Source organism: Vulpes vulpes, chromosome 10, assembly GCF_048418805.1.
Source record: "Vulpes vulpes isolate BD-2025 chromosome 10, VulVul3, whole genome shotgun sequence".
Taxonomy (NCBI): Eukaryota; Metazoa; Chordata; class Mammalia; order Carnivora; family Canidae; genus Vulpes; species Vulpes vulpes.
In genome coordinates this window covers 16,310,161-16,325,902 of record NC_132789.1, presented here as the reverse complement: position 1 = coordinate 16,325,902, position 15,742 = coordinate 16,310,161, and the positions used below count along the sequence as shown (strand labels likewise).

The window sequence follows — 15,742 nt, the reverse complement described above, 5'->3', positions numbered from 1 at the left end:
CATGGGCTTTGGAACCAGATAGTACTGAATTCAAGCCACGCTTCCAGTACTTGCCACCCTGTGTGACCTTGGGCAATCCCCCACCAGCCTCAGCTTTCTCATCTTTAAAATGGGGGTAATAGTAAGGGGGCCCGGCTAGCTCAGTTAGTAGAGCATATAACTCTCGATCTCAGGACCGTGAGTTCCAGCCCCATGTTGGACGTGGAGCCTACTTTAAAAAAAAAAAAGAAGAGAAGGGAAGTTATAATAGACCATTTCCCCCTATCATGTCCAAGGGTTAAATGAAGTAATGCCTGGAAACTGCTGAGAACTCAGCTCTTGGTCCTCAATAAGCCATGGCTGACGTTACTATTCTTATTTGCTTCTTGGTTGATTAAAATTTTATGTCCTTTTCAAAAGCAAAGTGAAGCAACAACAAACAAAACCAGAACCACTACAAACAAGCAGGTTGTAATACACTGAAGAAAAAAAAAAAAAGATTTACCGAGAGGAAAGATCACGTTTTTTCTATTACAGACCAAAAAAAGAAAGAGCCTTATGCCTTTTCAGGAATGTCCACTTACATCCTTTCAAATAATCTTGCCATAACCCCTTTAGGCAGCCAAGAAAATACTCTAACCCCATTTCAAGGCTTAGGGAAGCTGATGCCCCTGAAAGTGAAGTCTTGCCCAAGGTCGTTGGTGACTTGGAGGTGAGCATTGGGTGTCTGCTCTGCCCCCTGCCTCCACCTCACCTCAGCTTGGCTCTTGGGCAGTTTGTTCTGCTCTCTCCCGCCGGCGGCACCTTGTGTGGACTGAGCAGCCTCGGCTGAGTCCCGAGTGGGACTGTGACGGCTTCCCCCTCCCCCCTCAGATCCGCTCTGTGATCAGGAGAAGCCGGGAGACAGGCCACGCGCACCCCATGTCCCGGGAGCCCTCCCCTCGCCGCCGGCTGGATCCCGCCACCCTGAGCAGGACCCCTTCCCAGGAGCGGCTCATCGCAGAGCTGCAGGGGCGGCTGGGCATCCAGCCGGAGGCAGAGGAGGCCACGGGGGTGGCGGGGGCCTCTGCCGAGGACTGGCGGACAGAGGGCGTCGTCATCACCGTGCAGCCTCGTGGGAGGCGGGCTGGGGGGCAGCTTGTAGAGAAGGTAGCGAGCAGTGCCCGGGGCTGGGCCAGGGCCAGCAGGCATCTTGATTCCTCCCCAGGAAGGGAGATGTACTGTGTGGGGGAAGGAGAGGGGGAGGAGTCCTGCACCCTGTGTCTGGTGAGCCTGGCCTCACTGTTGGTGCCGGGGTGGGAAGGCGCAGGGGGGACCCTGGGGATGGCACCACTGCCTGCTCCTCCGTTCTGCTTCATCTCTCCCTCCTTTCTTCCCAGGTCGTCTTCCCTCCTGGCTCCCCCGTTCCCCTAAGAAGAACCTTCTCTGTTCTGGCTTCTCCTCCTCCTGTCCCTTTGCTCCAGCAGTGCAAAGACTCTTCTTGCTCGCCCAGCCTGCGTGCCCCCTCCCCCCTGGGGCCTTCTGCTGTCGCCCGAGGTTCCCCTGGGGTCCCGAGCACTGCAGCCAGGCTTCGGGAGGAGGGTGTGCAGGGCCCTGCCCCTCCCCCTCCTGCACCCCTCACCTCGAGGTCCGTGGGCTGCCAGACTGACGAGGACCCGCTCTTCCCCCTGATGCAGGCAGGCCTCCCTGTCCCTGTCCTGCTGCCCGGGCTATATCCCCACTCTGCACACCTGCGGGCACATTGACATGCACACACCCTCTGGCCCTCCGTCCACAAGTCAGGATAGTACCACAGCCCTTCCGTAGACCATGCCTTGACCCTGGACCCTCTCTTAACCTGCTCTTCACTCTCCCAGCCCCTTGATGTCTTGCTTCCCAGTGGAGCTTCTCTCTGCTGCCCCTTCCCCATGCCCCTTGGCCCTGCCCCAGGCTCCAATGAGGAGACCATTCCCAAAAGGGAAACCAAGCCTGCTCCTCCCCTCCAGCTCCCGGGCCAGTACCTGGAAGGCCTCTTTGCTCTCAGCGCCTGTTGCCTTCCTTTCCTGGGTCCATGCCTTTAGTTGGCTTACCTTGTTCCCCTCCTTCATCCCTCCCTGGGCCTCTCTTTCTGGGTCATTTTTCCCTAGACGTTTCCTCCTGATTCTGGTAGTGCCAGTGGTGGTGGGGGTGGGAGGGCAGCGGTGGAAACCTCTTACCTCATCCTAGATTCCCTTTTGTGAAATGGTCCGATACTGAGGTCTTTTTTTCTTCCTTAATTAAAAAACATTTTCTTGTCCTCGTTTCCTCCCCTATCCAAGATCCAGGGCCTGGAACAAATTGCGGATGGAGAAGCATGGGCGGCCGGCTGGCCTCTGAACGACAGGCAGAGCAGTCCCGAAGGGCAGGACGAGGGAGGGGTCAGTGCCGAGGTTGGGGGCTTAGGGTCCTGCTTGCCTGTTTTCTGGGCCTTGGTCAGGCCAGTGGGGTGCCTCGAGCCCTCTGACCACCAGGATGTCTTGTGGAGGCCACTCCCTCCTTCCGGGCTCTAGAAGCTCTGAAAAAGGTTGTACTGCTTGCCCCTATTGACCCATCTGTCCAGGAGGGAGACGAGCCCCCAGTGCCGCGGTGCCATGGTGCCACAAGGCATCATCCCAGGCCTGGAAGTCCTGACTGCCTCTCTCTCTCTCTCTCCACAGTTCATGGCCCAGGGGAAGACGGGGAGCAGCTCTCCCCCCGGGGGGCCCCCAAAGCCTGGGAGCCAGCTGGATAGTATGCTGGGGAGCCTACAGTCTGACCTGAACAAACTGGGGGTTGCCACGGTTGCCAAAGGGGTCTGCGGGGCCTGCAAGAAGCCCATTGCTGGGCAGGTGATGAAGGTGGCAGTGGAGTGGGTGGGGGGAAGGGGAAGGGGATGGGGGTGGGGGTGGGAGCTGCAGTGGCACAGGGAGCTTTGCTCCTCTGGGGAGGGTGCTCCACAGTAGGCAGGGCCCCGAGCCACGTTCTGCCTCCTTTGTCAGGTCGTGACTGCTATGGGAAAGACGTGGCACCCGGAGCACTTCGTCTGCACCCACTGCCAAGAGGAGATTGGATCCCGGAACTTCTTTGAGCGGGATGGACAGCCCTACTGTGAAAAGGACTATCACAACCTCTTCTCTCCACGCTGCTACTACTGCAACGGTCCCATCCTGGATGTGAGTCCCTGTGGCATGGCAGGAGGCCAGCTGTGCTGGCACATTCCTTCTTCACTGTTGTCTGTGCCACCTGATGCTCAAAGAGGTCACTTATGCTCAAGCTTACACAGCTAGGAAATGGGACTGGAATTCACACCCGGGCTGGGTGTAGGCCCCTTCCGCCGCCCTTCCACCTCCCACACCAGATTCCTTTCTGCTGGGTTAGGAGCAGAAACCAGGGGTTAGGAGTCCTGCCCCGATAAATGGAATGGAGTGCTGGCTCCCTCACTCTCCTGTGGTTGATACCTCCATTTATATAATGGGAGTCACAATAGAACCTGTGACATTAACTGCATGTGAAGATCCATGAGGAGAGAGTGTGGCTGGCATGTCACAGCCCTTCACTAAATTGGAATTCCTGGTAGTAATGAGAGCACAGTGAGGAGAGACTTGATCTTTGGGTAGGGTGGGGGCGGGAAAGACAGTCCTGCCTGGGAGTCTCTGCTGTGGGACCTGAGCTCTGATCCCACACCTTGCTTTCACAGAAAGTGGTGACAGCCCTTGACCGGACGTGGCACCCTGAGCACTTCTTCTGCGCCCAGTGTGGGGCCTTCTTTGGTCCTGAAGGTATGACTATGACCCACAGGCAGACTACCCTGCTGCCCCTCCCCCGCCCCCGCCCCTGCTGCTCCTGGGAAGCAGGGGCAGGAGACTGCAGTTGTTTGAGTCAGGATAGCTCCATCTCTAGAGGAGATGGAGCTCCTCTCACTCAGCCCCCCAAACCCCTACTTCTCAGGGTTCCATGAGAAAGATGGCAAGGCTTACTGCCGGAAGGATTACTTTGACATGTTTGCGCCCAAGTGTGGCGGCTGTGCCCGGGCCATCCTGGAGAACTACATCTCGGCCCTAAACACTCTCTGGCATCCTGAATGCTTTGTGTGCCGGGTAAGGAGCCCCCTTGTCTGGAGGGAGCTGGGAGTGGGCAACTGGGAGAAAAGGTCCCCCCTATCCTCACCCCCTTATGCTCTCTGGATCTAACTTGGGGATTCTTAAAGGGGTGAGCAGATAGGGGGTACAGTGGGTCCTGGGCCAAGGCTCAGAGTGAGGCTGGGAGAAACCAAGAGGAAGCTAGGTACATCCCCCAGCTTTGTGCTGTGTGGATAAGCTACAGTGGAAATAGGCACTGGTCTCTAAACTGTGTTCTGGTGGTAATGGGAGTCCACAGATGTTAAGGGTCTGACAAGGGCTCTCAGACCAGATAAGTTTGGGAAACACTACTCACTGCAGGACTTCTCAGTGCCTTCCCCCGGTCCCCAAATATTTCATTTATTTATTCATGAGAGACACACAAAGAGAGGCAGAGACATAGGCAGAGAGAGAAGCAGGCTTCCTGGGTGGAGCCCAATGCAGGACTTGATCCCAGGACCCCGGGATCATGCCCCGAGCTGAAGGCAGACACTCAGCCACTGAGCCACTGAGCCACTGAGGCGTTCCTTCTCAGTGCCTTTTATTCCCAAGTATGCAGCTTGGTTTCTGGGCACAGTGTTGCAGCCACTTGCCCAGGAGTCAGACCTATGCTAGAGTCCAGGCTGTGCAACTTAGTAGCTAGCTGTGTGATCTTAGGCAAGTCACTGAACTTCTAAGCCTCATTTGCCTCCCCTGTTGGGAGAATCTAGTCAGTGTTTAGTGCAGCGCTTGGCACGTATGAAGTGCTCTGCAAGTGAGAGTCATGACCATGACTGTCTTCTGCCCATCCCAGTGGCAGAGGCCTCAGCCCCTAGCCCCGGCCTGAGCCCCCTTCACCCCCTTCTGCCTGGCAGGAGTGCTTCACGCCCTTCGTCAATGGCAGCTTCTTCGAGCACGATGGGCAGCCCTACTGTGAGGTGCACTATCATGAGCGGCGAGGCTCACTCTGCTCTGGCTGCCAGAAACCCATCACGGGCCGCTGCATCACCGCCATGGCCAAGAAGTTCCACCCGGAGCACTTCGTCTGTGCCTTCTGCCTCAAGCAGCTCAACAAGGGCACCTTCAAGGAGCAGAACGACAAGCCTTACTGTCAGAACTGCTTCCTCAAACTCTTCTGCTAGGCACCCTCCATGGCCCCCCTGCCCTGGCCCAGCCTCCCCAACTGCTACTGTGACCCAGAGGCCTTGCCCAGGGGTGAAGGGACAAACCCAACTGCAACTGGAACGCATGTCTTTGGCTGGTGCAGGATGACAAGAGGGCCTGCTCTTCTTTCCCCTGCCGGAGCCTCTGGGCCTTTGTTCTCCTGCAGCCCTCCCCAGGCTGTCAGCTCTTCATCCTCCCTGGAGGTGGAGGCTGGAGGGCCCCAGCCTCCACTGCGTCTGTCCCCTTGCACCCGCCTGGCCAGGCCAGCACCCCACACTGGAGCCATCTCTTACTCATATTTTGGCAGTGGAGCCAGGGGAAGGGCAGGCAGGGTCAGATGGGGTCTTTTTTTATCCTTCTCCCCCACCCAGTCCCAACCTAATTATCCTTGTCCTGAGAGTAATGGGGGATACCCACTCCCTTCAGACAATGCCAGCATAAATCCATCTGTCCAAGGGTGGAAGTGTTCGAGGGGCCACAGAGGGTTTCTCGGGCTCCTCTTGCCCTTCCAGTCTCCCCAGGCCTGGGCAGCTGCCCCCCAAACCCCCACAACTGCTCTGGTTCTACTGAGAAAGGCCTCTCTCCAGCAATAATGTTTTATAGTCACTTCCTCCATCTCTGGGGTGGTGTGAGGTGGGGAGTTTCACCCCGTGCCTGGACACTGTATCGACTTTGATAGATTTCTACACTGAGGTTTGAATTCATATTGTCTTGAGTTGCTTTTACTTCTCTATACAAAATGATTTTGAAGAGATTTTAAAGCTGTCCCTTTTTGTACTCTTCTCATCCATGGCCACTGGTCCTGTTGGTGATGATGGCTGTGGTATGGGGTTTGCCTTGTACTGAGGGCTTGGGGTGGGGAAGCAATTTGTATTTTATTTTTTCTTAGCACAAGCAGGTGAATTGGGAGCAGCTTTCTGACTCCCCTTCCTTAACTTCACAGCTCACCAGGACTGTTTTATAAACTGCTGTATTTTAAAACCCCTTCCTGGATACTACCTGGGCCAGCAAGCTCTTAATGACACTGGCCTCAGGATGTCTTGCCCTTTGGGGCCTAGAACTCTGAACCTCATCTGTCCTGTGCCTGAGGGAGGAAAAGGGGAAAGTATACTTTAGGGGTGCTGATTCCTGCCCGAGTAAGGCATCAGGAGCCTTGCTCCCCTGTGAACTTTTTGGCAACAAGAGAACCCATTGAACATTCTTGGCCTCCACACCGCTTTTCTGACTTGTCAAGAAAGCTGGTGTGTTGTTTTGACCATTGTTTTTGTTGGTTCCACTGGGCCCACCGTTTCCCCAAATTTCCTGCCCTCCCTGGAGACTGGAGGTCTAGGGGAAAGGGCCCAGGATGTGGCAACACGGCCCGATAGGACTCTGGGCAGAGGGACAGGATCCTGCTAAAGTAGCAGGAAGCCCCCAGAGCTCTGTCCCCCAAGGATGAAACAGGAACAGGTAGGCCTGGGCTTCTGAGTCAGCAGAAAGGGGCCCCCGTGGGGTCTAAAGTGAGGAAGGTCCAGACCACTTCACTAGCCTCTCAGCAGAGGCTGAGCATGTGGGGTCTCAGAAGAGGGTCCCCTCCTTTGAGGCAGGACTGGAAGCAGCCCCGGTCTGAGGAGGTCAGCTGGGCCCCTCCAAAGGTCTGATGTCTCCACTCCACCCATAGGCCTTATTGCTCTGTTTACAGTGACCTGCCCCAGGCCCCTCCCCTAGGGGGACTGGGGTGTCTGGGGTCCACCCTCTGGGTCAATGGTTATTTGATTTGATTTTATTTTTTTCTCTGTAAACTTCTAACCTGGCTTTTCCCCATGTCAATTCCTGTGATTTATGCCAATAAAGTTTGCCATTATTTTCACCCATGCCTAGTTCCTTTTCTTGGCAGTCTAAGGTAGCAACTTAGTACCAGAAGAGAGACCAAACCCTCCCCAGACTCAGGGGGACCATATTGAAGGTAACTCAGTGATGTTCCCTTATTTGAGGCAGACAGCCCCGGGGGATGGGATTCCTGCGTGAGCTTTGCATTTCTCTCAGCAGCTGGTGAGGAAATGCAGGGGGAGCAGTGTTGTTGGGCCCTGTGTGGCTCAGGCCCTGCCCTAGTGCTTTGCTTGTAGACTTGCTGAGGGCACCCTCAGGTGGGCCTGTGGGTGGCCTCACCCTTATTTACAGCTCCGGAAAGAGGTTCAGAGAAGAGAACTGACATGCACAAAACGGTCCTGAGTGAGCAGAGGCAGGATGTGAACCCAGGGCTTGCCTCTGCCTGTGTTCCTGCTTTGGCCAGACACCCCCCACCCCACGTGCTGGCACCACACCTTGGGTGTGGAACCTTCCCAGCGGAAGTTGGCAAATTTACAGTTGAGGGTGGGTCTTTTCTGCCCCCTGGTGGTCGTGTCCATATTTGCATGCTTTCTCCTTGTCTGAGCCACAGGTCTAGTCCTGGGCCCCAGGAGCTTTCTGGATAGCACTGTTCCCCCTTTGAGATGCTTCATAATTTCTCCGTTCTCTAGAATGGTTTTCCAAAAGCAGCATGTTGAATTTTAGTTGGAATCTTGGCCATTTCACGGTGCACTCAAGTGGAAAGTACCTTTGACCATCACTGAAAGTGCTGATGGTTTATTCTTCTGGACCATGTTGAATTCATTTTATTTATAGAAATGGATATGGCACGTTTCACTGTAATTTGCTTTTTCACTCAACTGTACTTTGTATTTTCCCATGCCAATAAATAGAGACCTGCATCATTTTTTAATGGCTTCATGATATTCCATTATATTGATGTACTACAATTCGAGATATTTATATCATCAGAGCCAGGATGTCCTTGGAAAGGTACCATGTGAGTATGTATATAGTTGAAAAAGGGCATTTAGGGAGAGACAGCCTCAGAATTTATAAGGCAATGTATAGCATCGTGAAGCCCATGGGCTTTGAACTTGCTCCTAGATTTCATTTCCCGAGTCAGTGTTTATTGGGGCTTGAGCAAGTTGTTTAACCTCTCTGTGAATTTTATCATTGATGAACGGAAATGCTAATACTGTACCTCCTCAGGGAATTGTTGCAAGGATTCACAGCACTAATGTGGACAAAGTACTTAGTGCAATGCTGAGCGTGCAGTAATATATTGTCATTAAAAAGAGATCTTAAAAAAATAAGATCTTAGCAGTAATTGACTCTAACAGTCCTCTAAACAGCTGGTCACCAGAAGCAACATCAGAAGCTTTGAAAAACACAGAAATTTCTAACTTGAAAGGGTCAAGATAGAAACACTCCTTCAGGCCTAGAATCTACCTCAATCATTACCAAAAAAAACATATAGATATATATAGCACAAATATTCAAATAAGTGTTGAATGAATGTATAATAAAAGAAACAAGAATTTTTTTTAATTTTTTTTTTTTAATGATAGTCACAGAGAGAGAGAGAGGGGCAGAGACACAGGCAGAGGGAGAAGCAGGCTCCATGCACCGGGAGCCCGATGTGGGATTCGATCCCGGGTCTCCAGGATCGTGCCCTGGGCCAAAGGCAGGCGCCAAACCGCTGCGCCACCCAGGGATCCCAGAAACAAGAATTTAGTGATTTCTGCCTACATTCCAGGGACTATATTAAAGTCTTAACACATATCTCATTTAATCCTCATAGCAACTCTAAAATGGGGATACTTCATTACTCCCATTTTTACAGTTAAGGAAAGGGAAACGGAGGGTCAGCAAGATGAAATTACTTCCTAAGGGACACCTGAGTGGCTTGGTGGTTGAGTGTCTGCCTTCGGCTCAGGGAGTGATCCCAGTCCAAGGATTGTCCTGCATCAGGCTCCCTGTGAGGAGCCTGCTTGTCTCTGCCTCTCTCTCTGTGTCTCTCATGAATAAATAAATAAAATCTTAAAAATCAATCAATTGCTTCCTAGGATGGACACAGTTACACAGTTAGCAGGTGGTAGAAGAAGGATCTAGGCCTTCTGACTGCAAACCTTGCATTCATTCACTCAATAAATATTTGTTATATGCCTGCTATGTGCCAGGCACAAGACAAATGGCTCTGCTTTGGGAAGCCTGCATTCCCGCAGGGAGAGACAGACAACTAACAACATAGTAAATTATACACTGTTACAAGATGTAAGTGCTAAAAAAAGGAAAAGAAGAAAAAGGTGTAAGTGCTACCTTAAAAACAGAACAGAGTTAAGGGAGGAGTGGTAGTGGATTTTTTGGGTAATTTTAAACAGGGCAATTAGGGTAGGGCTCTTTTGAACACATGATATTTGAGCCAAGACTTGATGAAGTTGAGTTACTTTTGTGGATGTCAGCAAGCCTTCCAGGAAGAGGCACTAGCTAGTGCAACACCCCTCAAGTGGGAGCATGCTTTGGAAAAACGCAAAGAGCCTCGACAGGCTGGAAGGGAATGAGTCAGGAGTCAGTCGAGATTACAGAGGGGGAGGTCCAGAGCAGATCGTACACAGTTTAAGTTTTAGGCTTTTATACTGAGGAAATGGGAAACCTTTGAGGAATTTTGAGATGAGGTAATGATCTGACTTAGGTTTTATTTATTTTGTAAAGATTTTATTTATTTATTAGAGAGCAGAAACAGGAGGGAGCGGCAGAAGCAGGCTCCCCGCTGAGCAGGGAGCTCCATGCGCAGCTGGATCCCAGGACCCTGGGATCATGACAAGAGCCTAAAGCACTTAACCGACTGAGCTACCCAGGTGCCCCTGACTTAGTTTTGTTGTTGTTGTTTTTAAATAATTTATTTATTCATGAGAGACAGAGAGAGAGGCAGAGACACAGGCAGAGGGAGAAGCAGGCTCCATGCAGGGAGCCTGACGTGGGACTCGATTCCGGGTCTCGATCCCGGGTCTCCAGGGTCACGCCCTAGGCCCAAGGCAAGTGCTAAACCGCTGAGCCACCGGGGCGGCCCAGTGACTTAGGTTTTAAAGGGTTCCTCCGTTTTGGTAGGGAGAAGAACAAATTGTCAAGTAGACCAGGGACCATGCTGTTTCTAAAAAGCATGTGCAATTATTCCTCAGTTCCACATAGTATTCTTTTCAGTTTGCGGTTTGGCCAGGGGGCAGGCGGAAACGACGCTCAGCTCGCGAGCTCTAGCTCTTGCACCCGAGCACCTCCAGCCCAGCAGAGGGCAGCAGCTCTGAGCCGGCTCCTCCAACAGGAAACAGCGTCTTCCTTAACCGCTTGGTTTAAAGGCGGCTTCCCGTTGTCTAGAGTGGCAGCACCATCGTCCAATGGCTGTCGACCTCAGGGTGGCGTCACCAGACAGGCGTCGGCGCCAGCTAAGGGGTGGGGAGACTGTCTGGGTCTTTTGATTGGCCGCTCCGCTCACATATAAAAGGTGTGCGCCGGCGCGCGGCCCTCCTCTCTCCAGGCGTCCTCGTGGGAGGTTCGTGTGGCCGCTCCCGTCGGTCCGGGCCCTGGCCGCGGGGAGATGGGGGGGCTCTTTGTGAGATCTCGGGAGGGGGCGGGCCCAGGGCTCTCGGGCTCTTGGGCCTGGGGCCTCGGCGGGGGCTTGCGCTCCCCGAGTGGCGGCGACGGCGGCAACCCCGAGCCGGGCGGGCGGGCGCTCACGTGTGGCCCGCCCCGCATAGGCCTCGGGCTTGGAGCCCGGTGGGGCCGAGGTGACGGGTGTCGAGGGCTGTCTGAGCTCCCTCTCTCCCCGCAGTGACATCGTCTTTAAACCCTGCGTGGCAATCCCTGACGCACCGCCGTGATGCCCAGGGAAGACAGGGCGACCTGGAAATCCAACTACTTCCTTAAGATCATCGTAAGTGCGGAGATGGGTCGCGGTAACCCGTTTTGCTGCTTGGGCCCTGGGCACTGACAGGGACCGTGAGCTGTCGGGTGTTGAGCATCTCCTGGGTACCGGCTACTAAATGACCATTTTAGGCAAATCTCGTTTAATTTTCTCAGTGTGCAGAGATCTGCGCCTCCTCCCCTCCTTGTTGCAGGTAAATGGGCTCAGGCAGGTTGAGTGGCTCCTAAGATGACAGCATTCATACTCCGGTCTGTCTGGCTTCCAAATAGCATTTATACTAAATGCTCTTATGCCCCCATTTTGGGAACGTCTGAGCCAATGAGTGACTCATTATAAAGTGGTAACTTGTTGCATATTAGGTCTTATCAAGATACCAAACACCTCATGGGTACTTGGGTGGCTCAGACAGTGAAGCATCTGCCTATTTCCGCTGGGATCATGATCCCAGGGTCCTGGGTACTAGCCCCGCTTGGGGCTCCCTGCTCAGTGGGGGGTTTGCTTGGCCCTCAGCCCCTCCCTGCTCCTGAGTGCACCTTCTTCTCAAATCTTAAAAAAAAAAAAAAATCCCGTTAATGTGTTCTCATGGATGGTCTTGGGGGTGGGGGAATCCTCCCTGCCCAGAAATGCAGACCATCCTGTTTTGCAGGCATTAGGCTGCCTTGTGGAGCTTAGTCTCTTCTACCCTATTTATCATGAAAGTTTTCAGACACAGAAAACTTAAAAGAATTGTCCAGTAGTCCCATATCCACAATCTAGATCCTGCAAGTAGCGTTTTGTTGTGTTTATATTATTGGTATTTGTTTACTGCGGTAAGCCTACCTTTTTTGGGATGGCTTTTTGTTGTTGTTGTTGTTGATGCAGCCATTTAATGAATCCCTAAAAATTGGGGAAGATTATCTTGAGATCCCAGGATCTCGCCCTTTGGCTCAGAGTGAGATCCCGGGATCCAGTCCCACATCGGGCTTCATGCATGGAGGCTGCTGCTCCCTCTGCTTCTGTCTCTGCTTGTTTCTCTCTCAGGAATAAATAAAGTCTTGAGAGAGCATGAACAGGAGGCCCAATGCAGGGACCCTGGGATCATGACCTGAGGCAAAGGCAGACGCTTAACTGAGCCATGCAGGCGCCGCAAAAATGAATGTTACGATAAAAAAAATAAATTGGGGGATTGAATTAGAAACTTCATTTTCACTATTCGTACTCAGTGTACAAATCTTTGATAAATTTGACAGTTTTACAACTCGTAGCTCCCAGTGGGAGGACTTGTCCCAATTTCTGAGTCACTTAAAAAGCCTAGAAGGAAGGGAGTGAGATGGAAGCCAGTGATTATGGGGTTTGGTTTTTCTTGATGTTTCTCTTTCCTCCTGCTAAACGTTGTTTCTGGCTTGTCTTTGTAGCAACTTTTGGATGATTATCCAAAATGCTTCATTGTGGGAGCAGACAATGTGGGTTCAAAGCAGATGCAGCAGATCCGCATGTCCCTCCGAGGGAAGGCTGTCGTGCTGATGGGCAAGAACACCATGATGCGCAAGGCCATCCGAGGGCATCTGGAGAACAACCCAGCCCTGGAGAAGTCAGTTCATTCTCCTGGGCATCTTTGTCCTCCTTTCTCGGTACCCTTCTCCCCTTTCCCAGAGAAGAATCAGTACTGAATGGTGACATTCTTGTAAATTTTCTTTGCAGACTGTTGCCTCATATCCGGGGGAATGTGGGCTTTGTATTCACCAAGGAGGACCTCACTGAGATCAGGGACATGCTGCTGGCCAATAAGGTAAGAAGATAATCAGGTTGGCTAGAGTCTCGTAATTAATTTGGCTTCTTACAAGGAAAATTGACCATTTTCAGCTTGTATTTGTGGAGAGGAGACTTCTTTTTTTTTTTTTTTTTTGAGACTTCTTAATATTGTTTCCCTTCAGGTTCCTGCTGCTGCCCGTGCTGGTGCCATAGCTCCATGTGAAGTCACTGTGCCAGCCCAGAACACAGGTCTGGGGCCCGAGAAGACCTCTTTCTTCCAGGCTTTAGGCATTACCACTAAGATCTCTAGGGGCACCATTGAAATCTTGGTGAGTGGACTTGGCTGGCCAGCGCTAGCCAGGCAAGTGGTGGGGGCTTGGTTGCTGTGGACCTGCTGGCTGTTCAGGTGTTGACGCCCACTGTTACTTGTTCTTCAGAGCGATGTGCAGCTGATTAAGACCGGAGACAAAGTGGGAGCCAGCGAAGCCACACTGCTCAACATGCTGAACATCTCCCCCTTCTCCTTTGGGCTGATCATCCAGCAGGTGTTTGATAATGGCAGCATCTACAACCCTGAAGTGCTTGACATCACAGAGGAAACTCTGCATTCTCGCTTCCTGGAGGTACAAGCTGTCCATTTCAGGCCCTTGGTACATTAATGGTTCAGAGTACGGCTAGCTTCAGACTGGATTCCGGCTGTGCAGCTGAAATCAGCCGCATAATCAAGATGGTTATTTAATCTGTTTAGTTACCTCATCTGTAGAACAGCAATTATATAAAAATAATATAAGGTTGTTGAAGTTTTAGAGAGTTTGGTTTTTTTTTTTTTTAAGATCTATTTATTCCTGAGAGACCTAGGCAGAGAAATAGGCAGAGGGAGAAACATGTTCCCCATAGGGAGTCCAATGTGGGACTCCTCCATGATCCCAGGATCACACCCTGAGCCAAAGGCAGATGCTCAATCACTGAGCCACCCAGGCGTCCCGGATTTAAGGAATTAACGAATAGAAAGCCTTCTAGCAGCTCTGGGCACGTAGTGAGGGCCGTTGTTATTCTACCGACTGTAATAAAACATGGAATTTTTGAGTAGTATCCTGAGTCAAAGAAGAAAGAAAAGTGAGGACTGTGTGATACGTAAATGTTATTGCCAAGCACCCTGTTTGGGGAGAACTGACTTTATCTGAGATTAGCTTGCTTAGATTTTGCCATTAGGGACACCTGGATGGCTCAGCAGTTGAGGGTCCACCTTCAGCTCAGGGCGTGATCCCGGGATCCGGGATTGAGTCCCGAATTGGGCTCCCTGTGGGGAGCCTACTTCTCCCTCTGCCTGTGTCTCTGCCTCTCTCTCTCTCTGTCTTCATGAGTAGATAATTAAATCTTTAAAATAAAAAGATTTTACCATTAAAATTTTTTTAAGGTTTTGTTTATTAACGAGAGACAGAGAGGCAGAGACATAGGCAGCCGGAGGAGAATCAGCCTCCATACAGGAGCCCGATGCAGGACTCGATCCCAGAACTGAGATCATATCCTGACCTGAATGCAGATGCTCAACTGCTGAGCCACCCAGGCATTGGCATTAAAAATTTAAGTGGATAAGTAAGGTGATAAAAGATGTAATTCCTTTTCTTGGACAAATGAGAAATGTGCAGTTACGTATACTGCTGTTTTTGGAAATTTCATGGTGGATGAAATTAGTTTAGTTAAACTAATTAGTTTAACTTTTTTTTTTTTTCTCATGGAACTGAATGATGACAGAATGGTGACTTTTGAAGTAAATGCCATCATTGTGTATGAAATACTCCTGTTTAGAGTAAGGGCAAAAAATGTTTATGAATTACTGGGTCTGAATTGCCCTGCCAAAAAAAAAAAAGAATTGCCCTGCCAGGAGCATTTGGTGTGAGACACAGCAAGTCAGTCTTGAAGTCTTATCTGCTGTTGAACTTTGCTTGAGCTTCACGGTCTTGTCTGTAAGATACCTCAACTGAAATGTAATTTCTGGGCGGCCCAGGTGGCTAAGCGGTTTAGCGCCACCTTCAGCCCAGGGCTTGATCCTGGAGACCTGGGATCGAGTCCCACATTGGCCTCCCTGCATGGAACCTGCTTCTCCCTCTGTGTGTCTCTGTCTGTCTCTCTCTCTCTCTCTCTCTCTCTCTGTCTTCTCTTTAATAAATAAATAGTCTTTTAAAATTTTTTTAAAAAATGAAATGTAATTTCTTCCTCTCTCTAGGGTGTCCGCAACGTTGCCAGCGTATGTCTGCAGATAGGTTACCCGACTGTTGCATCAGTGCCCCATTCTATCATCAATGGATACAAGCGGGTCCTGGCTTTGTCTGTGGAAACTGATTACACCTTTCCACTTGCTGAAAAGGTAAAAACCCACTAGGACCACAGTGGCCTTAAATGGGATAAATGGATGGCAGTGTGTGGAGTTGTGCTTTAATCGTATTTTACAAAGCAGATACGTTTTTAAGAGTATACTTAAGCTGGGAGCAGGGGAGGTGTGTCCTGGACTTTAAAAATAACAGGAGACTGGAAGAGGTTAGTTGATGGGTAAGAGTGGGGCTTAAGACTTACCAGGCCATACTCAAGCTGTCTTGCCTGATCATTTCTGGGGAAGGCTTCAGTGGCTTAGAAGTTGTTGGCCATTGAGCTAGAGCTGAGGGGTTGTGGTTAGTAGGGGTTGTGGGTGACCATTTTGATCATGAACTTTTCCGCTTGCTTCAGGTCAAGGCCTTCTTGGCTGATCCATCTGCATTTGTGGCTGCTGCTCCTGTGGCTGCTGCCACCACTGCTGCACCTGCTGCTGCCGCAGCCCCAGCCAAGGTTGAAGCAAAGGAAGAGTCGGAGGAATCGGACGAGGATATGGGATTTGGTCTCTTTGACTAATCACCAAAAAGCAACCAATTCAGCCAAGTTTATTTGTGAAACAAGGAAATAAAGGCTTACTTCTCTTAAAAGTCTCTGAACTTTTCATTTTGTACTTGTTGAGGTTTACAGTGCTGTATACTAGACATTAGAGCCATGG

General features: G+C 51.2%; 2 protein-coding genes across 18 annotated transcripts in view; both read left to right on the top strand.

The window, feature by feature from the left end:
• PXN (paxillin) overlaps window positions 1–7,086 on the top strand; it is a 66,216-nt gene extending 59,130 nt beyond the window's left edge. For 9 of the 17 annotated variants that reach the window (XM_072722980.1, XM_072722974.1, XM_072722972.1 and 6 more), the window contains 5 exons: window positions 2,655–2,825; window positions 2,976–3,149; window positions 3,674–3,755; window positions 3,925–4,073; window positions 4,949–7,086. In XM_072722980.1, the coding sequence (XP_072579081.1) occupies window positions 2,655–2,825; window positions 2,976–3,149; window positions 3,674–3,755; window positions 3,925–4,073; window positions 4,949–5,215 (843 nt within the window). In that variant the 3' untranslated portion in view covers window positions 5,216–7,086. Of the gene's footprint in view, window positions 1–852; window positions 1,129–1,358; window positions 1,656–2,276; window positions 2,376–2,654; window positions 2,826–2,975; window positions 3,150–3,673; window positions 3,756–3,924; window positions 4,074–4,948 lie in introns of all 17 variants that reach the window. The other 8 variants (XM_072722969.1, XM_072722967.1, XM_072722965.1 and 5 more) reach the window with 3 other exon arrangements.
• Window positions 7,087–10,525: 3,439 nt separating this feature from the next.
• Window positions 10,526–15,674, top strand: RPLP0 (ribosomal protein lateral stalk subunit P0). The gene is made up of 8 exons (XM_026015872.2): window positions 10,526–10,614; window positions 10,894–10,995; window positions 12,381–12,556; window positions 12,667–12,754; window positions 12,900–13,046; window positions 13,155–13,340; window positions 14,945–15,085; window positions 15,442–15,674. The coding sequence occupies exons 2-8, from the start codon at window positions 10,942–10,944 to the stop codon at window positions 15,601–15,603; spliced, it is 954 nt and encodes a 317-aa protein (XP_025871657.1). The 5' UTR covers window positions 10,526–10,614; window positions 10,894–10,941; the 3' UTR covers window positions 15,604–15,674.
• Window positions 15,675–15,742: the final 68 nt, after the last annotated feature.